Raw genomic sequence first — 13766 nt, 5'->3', positions numbered from 1 at the left:
AAAAAAAAAAAAAAAAAAAAAAAAAAAAAAAAAAAAAAAAAAAAAAATTCTTTGCAGGGTGTGTTGGCACACCTATGGGAAAGGTTGAACTTGCCCAGTTTGTAAGGAGTAAGAAGAGGAATGGTGACAGCTTCAGCAGCCATTTACAATGATTCTATTCTATTCTTTCCTGTTGAATGCTTGTACTTTGCTTCTGTTCCTGATTTCAGACAAAAGTGGGAATGAAATGCTTGTTACACAAATGGGTATTTAAAGAAATGAAAAAGCATTAAAGATTTGTGTCAAAAAAGCAGGATGGTTCCAATTCCAACTGTTACTGTACAACGAAGTTTGCTTTAAAAAGGTGTTCACAACTTTTTTCACAGTGCCTGATGTCTGTGGTGACGTTTGGAAATACGTGGCTGTGGATGGGAATGGGGACCATTGCCCTATTATTTATTAACCATGTGTTCTGTTCTATGAATAACACGTCCACAATCAATTTCATAATCTTTTTAAAATAAATTTTTTGAGAATATAGATTGTGTTTAGATTTTAGTATATTAGTTTTATGCTATGCTCGTTTTTATTTTTTATTTAGTAAAATAATGTTTAAAAAGGAGATAGAGGTAATGTCCTAATTTTTAGAATTTTTCACCATATGAGAATTGATAAAAGTTTTTATTTATTTATTTTTTATTTTTTTACTTTTATTAATTCTCATATAGTAAATTACTCTTATAGTATATAAGAAAGTACAGAGAACCAAGAATGGGAAAATAGGAAGCTTAAATCAGAGAGAGAAAAGGAGAGAGACTTCGAATCAAGAAGTTTTGTGTATTTCCTCAACTGAATGAATCTGTACATTGATCTGAGACTAAATACAGAAAGCAGAGCAACAAAAATATCCCACATTATACGGAATTAGTTACTGCACGTGTTCTGGTTAGTTAAGTCACGTGTGAACAAATCTCACTAAACTACAAGTCACTAAACTACAACATATAGTTAAATTACAATCAAAACTACAGAACCAAGCTGTCGTTTATCTTTACATTTACATTACTGGACTTCTTCCTTCTTCTACTTCATTTCTTCTCTTGCTTTCTGAACTAAATCACAGTTTTGATATAGTAAAAAAAAAAATTGAACGCCTAAAATTTATAAACCTTTTTAAAAATAGTAAATTACTCTTTTAACTTGTTTGTATTTTTAAATTTAAAATTATTTAACTAAAAAATAGGGGTATTTTAGAGAATTTAATAATTTATGTAAGGATATTTTAGTACGCAAAATGATGTAACTCAAACAAAAAATTATGTTATTAATAGTGTAGATGAGATCACTATTAATTTTACTTTTTACTTAAAGAAAAAAAAATTATTATATATTATTCATAACTATGACCTCAAAAATTATGAAAATATTGTTAAATTTGTCATGTCATCAATTGTTCTACTTAAAAAAGAGCAATCTTTGAGACATAAAATAGTTCACAATTTTTTTTTTTATAGCTTCTTAAGGAGGTAAATTAGTGTGCAGCAAAAAAAAAATATAAATATTTTTCTTAATATGAACAACATATTTTTTATTTTGAAAGAAAATTGGAATTTGCCAACTTTTTTTAAGGAAAAAAAATTTTATTTTTGGAAGGTAGGGACAGAGCCACCCAAGGGGGCCATGGCCCCTCTAGATTTTTATTTTTAAAATTACGAATATGTATGTTTTATGAGATTTTTAGAATTTGGGCCAAAGAAAATTATTTTTAGCCTTCATAATATAACTTTTTTCACCTTTGAATAGTAAGAAAAATATTCTAAACGACAGTAGTGACTATGAGAACAACATAATTAGTTCAAATAACAACAAAACATCTAGCCTATACAACAACAAAAATTGGCCCAATCAACCAAAACATCACTTTAAAAATCATTATTTATCAAATCTGATCAATAAATCTTAGATCTATTAATTATTTTTTATAAAAAAAAAAATAAAAAAAAATAAAAACCCTAAATTTATACAATACCAATCGAATAAAAAGAGAATATTTCCTAGACATTGTCAAATGACTAATACACAAATACAATTAATTAATATCATAATAATAACTTATAAATTTATAATTAGTGATTGTTAGTGGATGGGTTGGAATCATTATTTTTTAACTTGCTACCTTAGTACTTAAGTTTATTTGATCTATTTTGTCTTATCTATTTTAATTTATTGGGCGGTCCACTATTTATTGGAATCATTATTTGTTAGTTTTGGCTTTTTTTTTTCCATCCGATTCTCAATATTGGATAGAGTAATTGTGGTTTTAGAAGACCACACTTGCCTTTTCAATTTGAAAATTTCTATGCACAAACTCAAATCCATATTTGATTGATTTCACATGCTTGGGAGTGTCATCTTGTGGTACATAAATTTTTTTATTATTATATATTTTTCATCAACTACTAGCAGCTAGAGGAGGTATATCACGTTTCGGATACATGAGTCCTCCCACTCATATGAGGGTCCACTCTCATGTGATGGAGAGTATCTAAAACATGATGTACTTTCTCCCGCAATTGACCTATACATAAGTGTGAAATCAACCTTCATGTGAGGGGGAGTACTCATGTATCGAAACATGATGTATTTTCTCCTGCAATTGGCTCGAAACCAATTGGCAAATTGATAACCAAACATTTTATTTTTACCCTTGTTTGAGGCAACTGATTTTTATTTTTATCAAGTAAGAGTCTGTTTAGATACTGCTTATTTTGCTAATAATTGAAAACTGAAAATACTATAATAAAATAATTTTAAAACATAAACAGTAGCCATGGGTCTCAGTTTTAAAACACTGTTGTGGGCCTTTATTTGTTAGCTGAACAGTAGCCGTGAGTCCCACTTTTAAAACACTATAGTAAGTCTTCATTTTAAAATGTAAACAGTAACCGTGAGTCTCAATTTTAAAACGCAAAATGCATTAAACGTGCTTTCCAGGGGCACGCTAAGTCCATAAGCACTCTCTTTCGTTTGTGTCATGGTGGGTCAGGTGGGGCTGAAGCTGAATATACGTGACAGTATGTCCCTAGCCGACCTTTTTAATTTTGGTCAAGAATTGAAACTCATGAAGTATTATCACTTATAAGAACGACCAAAAAAAAAACCTCATTATTTTGTATATACAGTGGACTCCAATGATGTGGATGGATCACCTGTTTTCTTACGATATGAATTTAGATGAAAGGCTGTCTAAATTCAGATTAGACAGGAAATACTATAGAAAAGAGCTTTTTGTTCTTGACCAAGAAAAAACCGATGGATGGTCAAAGAATAAAAAATTTATATATATATATATATATATATATAACCCAAGTCTTGACTTTTTGTTGACCATATCTAGAGCTTACCACATCATTATCATTTTTTTTTAAATAAAATTATTTTTGTTTAATCCAAACTTAACAAGGAGTGAAACTTTATCTCTTTAACAAGCCCAACTCAAACTCATCATTATTATTTTTTTTTAAACAAAATTATTTTTATTTAGTCTAAACTTAACAATGAGTAAAATTTTATCTCTCTAACAAGTCCAACTTAAACTCAAACTAAGAAACTACAATTTATTTGCACCAATATTACATAAAATAAACTTGGCAAACTATGATGGCAACCTTCATGATAAATCATCAGCCTACCAGCGGTGAAAGCAGATAAATTTCAATATAACAAGCATTGGATTTCAAATAATGACGATGTGGTGAGTGAGGCCTTTCCAATAGTAACAAAAATTTAAAAGATAAATATAAATAACTCTTTACGTACCTACAACTTAATTTAATTTGAAAATTATAAGCGTTTCTTTGGATACCGCTTATTTTGCTAAAATTGAAAATTTATTGTTGAAAGTACTGTAAATAAAGGTAAAAGTTACTTGAAATAGTACAGTGGTGCCTATGAATAATAGCAAAAATAAGTTGAATAGTAAAATAATTTATAATTTTAATCCACATCTAAACACACTAAGTATCACATTTTATTTTGGTGGAATTATGATACCTCAACTCATTTAATATTTATGGAATTGGCAATCCTTTTACGTAGAAGATTTAGAATTATAGACAAGCAAGATTTGTCCAACAAATTAGTTTATTTATTTTATTTTTTGTTATTTTGAAGAAAAAGATGATTTGTCCAACAAATTAGTTAACTTTGTAGCCTTTACAAGTTTACATCTCTATGTCACCAATTCAGTACATGTGGCAATAATTTAAGCTTAAGTCATTGATAGAGATCTCTGTCTAAACTAGTAGGAAATTAGCCAATTTCTTGTGATCTCAGTCGTTCCAATAGTGGAATTCACCCAAATGAGGCCCCTTATATTTTTTCCTTAAAAAAAAAAAATTGAACAAGCTATATATTTAAAGGATAAAAGACACATTTAGGTATTAATTAATTGGGGTCATTCTACATAGGCAGAATGAGCATATCATTTTTTAAGTGACTTCATTCTTCTCAGTTTTGCTTGGTAAAAAAGAAAAAGAAAAAAGAAGAAAAATGGAGAGCTCTGACATGAAAGACTATGGCCTTCAATCTCTTGATTCCCTATCATGTGGTTTGGGTGGATACATTACCAAATTCTATATCCCAATGAGAAAATAAAATTCTATATCTTTACTTCACCTCGAAAGTATGTTAATTACTTGGACATAAAGCTTATATACGATATATTAAAAGGAGGTATGACTTTCATTATTTCAACATAGGCTACTGCTCAATATTTTTTAGCATGGGCCACATGCTGATAAGGTTTGTTTAAAGTTTAGACCCATTAAAATTTAAACTTATTGCTTTATGGGTTCGTGTACTTTTTTCTTTTTCTTATATTTCTCTTTCAAATAGTCATATATTTTTTAAATTGTTTCAATAACTTATTCTTTAATTATATCTCTTTTGGCATTTTGGAAGTTTTAACATCTGAATTTGGGGAAATTATTAGGTGATCCAGGACTACAAGGTTAGCTTGCTAACCTTGTAGTCCCAGCCAATATAAAAGAAACGCATCATTAAAAATAACTAATATCAGCTTACTTGCCATGTCACTGAAAACAATACACACTTTAACTTCCGTTAATCCAAAAACGTTAACCCTCTATTGAAATTCAAATTTTGATATGGAAATTGGGCGAGTTCAGTGAAGGTAAAAACTGAAAAAACAAAAAGCTTTTCATTTTCAATCTTCATTTTTGGAGCTCTCTCTCTCTCTCTCTCTCTCTCTCTCTCTCTCTCTCTCTCTGTGTTCATCACACACCACTTTTGGCTACCACTTCCTTCATCTCAATGTTGGCAACATTTCTGCACTTGTAAGGTACTAATTTTGTTCTTTTTTGTGGTAAGAAACTGCTTGCTGAAATGCTTCATAGAGATTCATTTTTCGAAACTTCTTGCTGTTGTGGCCATTGTTTCTTATTATTAGGGTTGTGGGTTTATGTTAGGTGTGTTTGGATACCGCTTATTTTGCTGAAACTGAAAAATTATTGTAAAAGTACTTAGATAAAAGTAAAAGGTAAAAGTTAGTTGAAATAATACAGTGGGGTCATGAATAGTGCCAAAAAGTAGTGGAGCTTATGAATAGTAGCAAAAATAAGCTAATGGTGAAATAATTTTCATTTATAATCCCAATCCAAACGCACACTTAGTGTGGTGCTGAAATCTATTTTTCTTTTGGATTTATTGGTTAGGATTTGATATGAACAACAGTTATAATGATACGAGATACTTGCACTAACGAACAAAGAATAGAGGCCTAGTACTTTGCAACAATACTAAATCTAGTGTTCGAAAAAAAAAAAAAAAAGCAGTTATTTGTTCATTAGTTAGGTGTATCTCATTTTCACCTTTTTAAGTCTTTATATATATATATATATATATATAGGAAGTTTGAAGTGGGTCATTTCTATAGAATCATATTTTGTATTTTTGTCTTGCATTTTAGTTCATTTTTATATATTAAAAATGAACAAAGTTGTACTTAATATTTGATTTTGATAGAAGCTAAAAAGAGAATTTTGAAGTTGATCTTTGTCCATATAAAGGAGTTATTTAGCATTGACCTGTAATTCAATAGGCAATTGTCCCCTTGTTATTCACATTATTACTAAATGTCCCACAATTTTTTCAGTGGCATAGAAAATTGCTTGTTGAAAGGCTTCATAGAGTTTTGGTTTGTCTAAACTTGTGGCTTTGTATTCATGTTAACACTAAAATAAGTTAATTAAATTTCTTGTCCTATATCAAGTCAAATAATTTTACATTATTTCACTTTTCTTTTGTCATTTCGGTTTGATTTGTGATTTTGATAGCACTCTACTTTTAATTTGATGTATGAGGCTTCAGCATGTACGCAGCGTGGATGTGCAAGGCTTCAACAAGCTAAGAATGATGATGAGGATTAACATCATCAATTTAGCATGGATGGCGTGAATATCCCGCAACAGAAATAGAAGATGCAAATGACTAGCAACATGGATAAAAGTATGAGTAATGAGTGGAGTGGTTCCTTTATCCAAGGGAGTTGTTAGTAGTTGATTAGAGTTAGAATTCAGCCAATAAATTCCTAGTTTTTAGGTAGAGCTATCAGATTGAGATATTTTCAATTGTCTTATTATTGTAATTCGGTTGATAATCAACTTCATAACAAACACTGTGCTTGTTAAAAACTTTATAAGTGCTTGTGGAGTGTGGGAGGCAAGGGCTGGAGTTCAAATCTCCTGAAGAGAACTTCACACACATATATACTTAGATTAAGTTAGAGTAGAATTTCTATCATGTATCAAAAAAAAAAAAAAAAGAGAGATTTGAATAATAAAGTAGACATATATTAATTCTAGAAATTCTCCTCTTGTTGGTTGTAGCTAGAAGCTTTGGGGGTAGCTAAAATTTGTTTAGGGTTTGATGTAGACATTATATTGTGTTTGGTCTATGTATATCCTGTTGGTTCTTTTGTGTTTGATATTATTTTGGCTAAATGACACTTAAATAAATCACATTTGTGAATTATGTTATTTATTTGGATTATTTTACAATCTATTTGAAGAAAACCCATTTATTTTTGCCTTTATTATGCAAATTTATTTTACAAGTCATTGGAAATCTGTTTTGAGTGTTCAATAAATCTTTTAACACTAAAGTATCATAAATTTTCTCAAGAGCAGTCTAGTATGAAAGTGATAATTGGCCTTAATTTTACTTGTGAAGATAAATACTCCATGCCAATAACAAAACACTCTTTTGCTTGAATTTGGATATGCCTGTCAAGTGTCTTGTTGAAACAATGGCAAAACTAAATAGCAATTTTGTTTACAAATTTAAAAATAATTTTTAAAAAAGTTCCACCAAATGTACCATTGCTTGATGAATTGCCCCTAATGTAGCTATGGTGTTTAACTACTTATACATATTATATGACATTGTGACTCCACATGCAGTTGGCCATCTTCATCTAGTGTAAAGGAATAAAGGCCTGTAGCACACTAACATCAAGTCCTGTCCATATACTTAATTGAGAAGAGTTGTTAAGTTAAGCTCTTGGTGAACCAGAATTTTAGAAGTTGAGAAGATGAAATGGTTACTTCAAGGGTAACCAACATCCTGAATTGAGAGAGAAAGAGATAAGAACAGTTTGGTTAATATTCTGGATGCTTCTCATTATGTTGCTTATTAGTTTATATACAAGAGTTCCTTAATCCTTTTCCTGCAAAAACTAACTGAAAACCTCAACTAACATATTAGTAACTAACATACCAACAATTCTACTAAGGGTGTGTTTGGATACTGCTTATTTTGCTGAAACTAAAAAATTATTACTGAAAAAACTGTAGATAAAGGTAAAAATTAGTTGAAATAGTACAGTGAGACCCATAAATAATGCCAAAAAGTGTAGTGAGGCTTATGAATAGTAACAAAAATAAACTAAATAGTGAAATAATTTTAATTTTTAATCCTAACTTAAACGCACCAAACATACAATGCAATACACCAATCTTTCAGTACACCATTAAACTAGACTCCTAACATTACCCCCTCCACTAAAACATTTTGCCCACAAGATGTGGAAATTGCTATTGAAGAGCAAAGAAGTCCTCCCAACTAGCATCATCAGAGGAGCCCCCTTGCCACTAAATCAAAAGCTGAGTATTGGTTCTATTGCGTAGCTGGCATGATCTAGTCAGCAGAACAACCACGAGTTCAGAGGCAAGGATGCCTTGAGAATTGACAGAAGGCAAAAGTGAAAGAGGCACTGTCTTGTGTCCTAATTTAGCTTTCAAACAAGAGACATGGAACACGGTGAATAGAGAAGGTTAAAGGCCTACTACAAACGGATGATTGAAAGAATTCAACAAATTTTGTTGTTTTACATATTCTCTGTTTTTTTTTTTTTTTTTCTAAATATTGATCTGACTGATACTAAACCCGAAAAAAAAAGTGCATGAAGTTAAGATACTTTAACAGCAGCCCACACAAGCAAATAATAAACAACACAATAGAATAAAAAATCCAACTTACCACTCTTGCATAATGAACAATGGTTCACACAAAAGCATTATAGGGAACATAATTTTGTAATTTAATGCCATAGAGGACATAAATAACTAGCCCATTGTTCTTTTTCTTTTTCTTTAAAAAAAAATAGTATAAGAACTAATTTCTTTGCAAGAACAGAAACACAGTAAAAATTTAAACTTTTGGCCTTCCAATAAGCAGGTTTCATAGTAACACATGATATACTAAAATATACCAAAAGGTAGCCTAGAAAAAATTAATTTTAGAATCTATTATCATTAAAATGAACCCAAAAATTGCTTGAAAAATATGAAACTTTAGTACAGTGTAATGAAAATGGTGTACACCACAAAGAAGGGAAAAAAGAAAAAAGAAATAGAAACAGAGCAATAGCAACTCTGTACCCAGGCTGTGATGTCCTTATGCCATGCTAGAAATTAATTTCCTTCTTTATAAAAGGTCTTCCACGATTCCACCTAAATATAGAGCTACCCACAAGCACAACAAGAAATGTAAATAAAGTTAGCTTATCAACTGTTGAGCCAACTACAACATCCACCTGAGGCTGAGGCCACTTGTTACATTGGGTGGAAGCACCTCATATCATTATAACTGTTGTCCATATCAAATCCTAACCAATTAAATCCAAAAAAAAAAAAAAAAAAAAACAGATTTCAGCACCACACTAACATGAACCCACAGCCCCTAATAATAAGAACANGAACAAAATTGTACCTTTACCTTACAGAGTGCAGAAATGTTGCCAACGTTGAGATGGAAGAAGTTGCAGCCAAACGGTGGTGGTGATGATGAACAGAGAGAGAGAGAGCTCCAAAAATGAAGATTGAAAATGAAAAGCCTTTTGTTTTTTCAGTTTTTACCTTCACTGAACCCGCCCAATTTCCAAATCAAAATTTGAATTTCAACAAGGGTTAACGTTTCTGGATTAATGGAAGTTCAAGTGTGTATTGTTTTTGGGTGACGAGCTAAGTAAGCTGATATCAACCGTTTTAATGATATGTTTTTTTTTTTTTTTCTATTGGCTGGGACTACAAGGTTAGCAAGTTGAACTAGTAATCCCAGATCACCTAGTAATTTTCCCTGAATTTGTGTAGTCACACACACACACACACACACACACACACACACAAAAATATATATATTATTATATAATTTGTAGGTTTTGAATCTTTTGATTCTTTCAATAGTTATAGTTATATTATTCTTTTGAATGTAATCTATTTATCTCTTATATTTCTCTATTGTTTAGTCATATATATATATATATATATATATATTTTTTTTTTTTTTTCAATAATTTTTAAGCAGTGAATCATTTGATTCTTTAATTTTTTTTTGTTTTTGGAAGTTTTAATATTTGAATTTGAGGTTTTTTTTTTTTTTTTTTTTTTTTTTTTGTAGTATTTGAAACTGTCTAACAAATTTTTTGTAAGCCATTGCACGTTCAAGCAATGACTTACAAAAAATTAAAGTTTAGCCCCCATAATATAACTTTTTTTACCTTTGAATAATAAGAAAAATATTCTAAACGATGGTGGTGACTATAAGAACAACATAATTAGTTCAAATAACAACAAAACATCTAGTCCATACAACAACAAAAATTAGCACAATCAACCAAAACATCACTTTAAAAATCATTATTTATCAAATCTAATCAATAAATCTTAGATCTACTAATTATTATTTTTATAAAAAAAACTCTAAATTTATACAATACCAATCGAATAAAGAGAGAATATTTCCTAGACATTGTCAAATGACTGATACACATAAACACAATTAATTAATATCATATTGATAACTTATAAAATTATAATTAGTGATTGTTAGTGGATGGGTTGGAATCATTATTTTTTAACTTTCTACCTTAATACTTAAGTTTATTTGATCTATTTTGTCTTATCTATTTTAATTTATTGGGCGGTCCACTATTTTTGTGAGTCAAATTTGTGATCTATGTCTCCGTGTTTTGAGCACTTTGGGATTGTTAGGCTTACTAAATATAATTCCTTACTTGTTTATTTATTTATTATTTTAGTTTTGGCATTTTTTTTTTTCCATCCGATTCCCTGTATTGGATAGAATAATTGTGGTTTTTTAGAAGACCGCACTTGCCTATTCAATTTGAAAATTTCTATGAACAAACGCAAATCCATATTTGATTGATTTCACATGCTTGAGAGTATCATCTTATGGTACATAAATATTTTTTAATTTTTCATCTTATGTTTTGGATACATCAGTCCTCCCACTCACATGAGGGTCCACTCTCATGTAAGGGGGAGTATTTGAAACATAATGTATTTTCTCCAGTGGTTAACACATATATAAGTGTGAAACCAACCTTCATGTGAAGGGGAGGACTCATATATCCAAAACATAATGTATTTTCTCTAGTGATTGACCAATATATAAGTGAAGAAACCAATTGACAAATTGATGACCAAACATTTTATTCTTACCCTTGTGATTAGGAAACCATAAATCAATTACATAAAAATACCAAAAATAATAAATTACAATAATTAAATAGTAAATTGTGTCCTACATCACCTTGTTAGAGGCAACTTATTTTTATTTTTATTGAGCAAGTCCATAAGCACTCTCTTTCATTTGTGTCATGGTGGGTCAGGTGGGGCTGAAGCTGAATATATGTGACAGTATGTCCCCAGCTGACCTTTTAAATTTTGCTCAAGAATGGCAACTCATTAAGTTTAGTATTATAACTTATGAGAACGACCAAAAAAAAAAAAAATCATTATTATGTATATACAGTCGACTCGAATGATGTGGATGGATCACCCGTTTTCTTATGATATGAATTTAGACTAATGGCTGTCCAAATTCAGATTAGACAGGAAATACTGTAGAAAAGAGCTTCTTGCTCTTGACCAAGAGAAAACCAATGGTTGGTCAAAGAATAAAAAATCTATAAATATATTTAAGAGTTAAGGTGTAGTATTTATTGTTGTTACGCTTTTGTTGAGCCACATTAACTGTCATGTCATCAGTCTCAATAACTTTCTTTTTTTTCTTTTTCTTTTACTTCATTTTTCAAATTAACATTTTTCCAATCACATCAAAAAAATTAAAAAACTCTATCTCTTAATTAACATTTCCTAACTTTTCAACTTTCCATTTATTATTCGATCAAACCCAATCTGATAATAATTCAAACTTATTTCAACTCTATGACTCTCCTTCTCCCCAATCAAACCGTTATAAAAACTGTTCAATTGTCACTCTATTAGAATTCCAAAAAAAAAAAAAAAACTACTAATTTTTTGTATATATATATATAAATACAAAAAATTGCCACTCTATTAGAATTCCCCATATTCTTCAGGTTTTTCTAATTAATTGTGCCATCGGAGATCTCAGGTGCCAATAACATTGGTTCCCATAAACCAACTAAAAAAAAAACAATAATAATGGAAATAACACAAAGAGAAATTGAATAATATTTCTAAATATTAACTTGTCTCCTCCAAAATACAACAACCCAACAAGAGGCCGACTCATTTCCATTTTTGACACCTCCTCCTTTCACCTTCGCTTGTGCACGTATCTAGCCCAATATCTGAATCAATACATATTAGCCCATTAATTACCATAATTAAAAGGAATAAAATAACCTCTCTCCTTTTTAATGTAGGATTAAACATTTTCACTAATTCCTCATCTTCCATATTAACTTTCATATCTTTACATTTATGTTGTAATATAAATCAATTTTATTATATAATGTTAAAATGCTCCAACAAATTGCATGGGGTCTTACTATTATAGTTTATGTGGTTGTTAATTATGGATGAGTGTTTTTCCACTCTTTTTTTTTTTTTTTTTTTTTTTTTTTGTATTGTAACAAATTTATATATTATTATGGGATGTGTTTGCTGTAAGACCTTTACCAGAATTGTAGAATTTGATGTCAATGGAAAGAAAATTAAATCAAAGGACATGTATAAAACAATATAAGGTAGCAATAGACAACCAAAAAATAGACTAGGTTGAAAGATTATCCAAGTTTGGACAAAGAAGACCAATTGGATCTGAGAAATTCCATGAAGATGTATGCTTGGCTATGTAAAGAAATTGAATTTGGATAAAATATGAAGAAGACCAATTGAATTGAATTGAGTTTTCTATCACAAGTCCTTTCTCTCCTTATTGTTTTTATTAAATTTTTGTTTGAACTAATACTTAGTTAAAAAGTTTAGTTGTATTCTAGATATTCAAGAGGAGAAAATTCTAAAAAGAAAATCAAGCTGTTGAAAAAAATAGCATAATCTAAAATCTAAACATAATTTAGAGGAATATGAACCACCTAAAAAGTGGATAAATATCAATCAAATGCACCCAAAAATAATAAAATTGTGGGGCCCGTGGGCCTGGTAGCCTCGGCCCATCTTACAGTTGGCCCAAGGCCCATGCCGAGGAGGGATGATCGTCCGAGGCTGTTTTATGAAGACTTATGCTTTTTTGGATCCACGCCGAGGACCTGTCCTCGGCGTACTGAGGCTAATTTCAGGTGGGGGACAAGCCCAGAACAGGTTGTCACCTCCACACTTAATGCGCTCATCTAACCCCCCCTGGCTGCATTAATGGGGATGTAACCTCTTAACAGGGTAACGTTGATCATTGTGAACCACTCGAGTACTGATAAGGCCTCTAATGGGACGGACGGTCAGAGGGAAGGCAAATGGATGATCAACAGATGGAAGAACGAGATAGGAGGAAGAGGACTATATAAGAAGGGCAAGCAAAGCAGTTAAGGGGAGGGGGGGGGGGAAGAAAAAAGGGAGAAGGAACCTCCTCGGACCAGTGCCGAGGAGCTACCCTTAGTCATAAATTGGGTCCATTCCCCTTCAATGGTGAAGAGTTGCTTGTGTACTGTTGTTAGTCTATTAGGGCCTAGTTCTTCATCTCACTCTCTAGAAATGTATTGTTAGGGCACCTTTCTAACTTGAGTCCCTACAAATGATATATTTGTATTTTTAGAGATATTGAGATGAAAAATAATTTTAGAAAATCGTTTAATTTTTGAGAAGTGCTACATCTACAACGTTTTTACAACAAGTCATAGTTTTTTTTTTTTGTGAGAATGTACAACACGTCATAGTTGATAAGTTGTTATTAGTTCTAATTTAAACCTATCATTAAAATTATTCTTTTGCCAACCAATAACAACCTACTACACATGATTT

At 30.6% G+C, this 13766-nt stretch overlaps 1 protein-coding gene across 1 annotated transcript in view; it reads right to left on the bottom strand.

The window, feature by feature from the left end:
- The window catches only part of LOC136068943 (12-oxophytodienoate reductase 1-like), a 4460-nt gene extending 4172 nt beyond the window's left edge, over window positions 1–288 (bottom strand). The window contains exon 1 of the mRNA XM_065776871.1: window positions 71–288. Within this exon, the coding sequence (XP_065632943.1) occupies window positions 71–143 (73 nt within the window). The 5' untranslated portion in view covers window positions 144–288. The remainder of the gene's footprint in view (window positions 1–70) is intronic.
- Between the last annotated feature and the right edge of the window lie 13478 nt (window positions 289–13766).

This window comes from Quercus suber, unplaced genomic scaffold (assembly GCF_002906115.3).
Source record: "Quercus suber isolate HL8 unplaced genomic scaffold, Cork oak 2.0 scaffold_2, whole genome shotgun sequence".
Taxonomy (NCBI): Eukaryota; Viridiplantae; Streptophyta; class Magnoliopsida; order Fagales; family Fagaceae; genus Quercus; species Quercus suber.
This window is presented reverse-complemented; position numbering and strand designations above follow the sequence as displayed.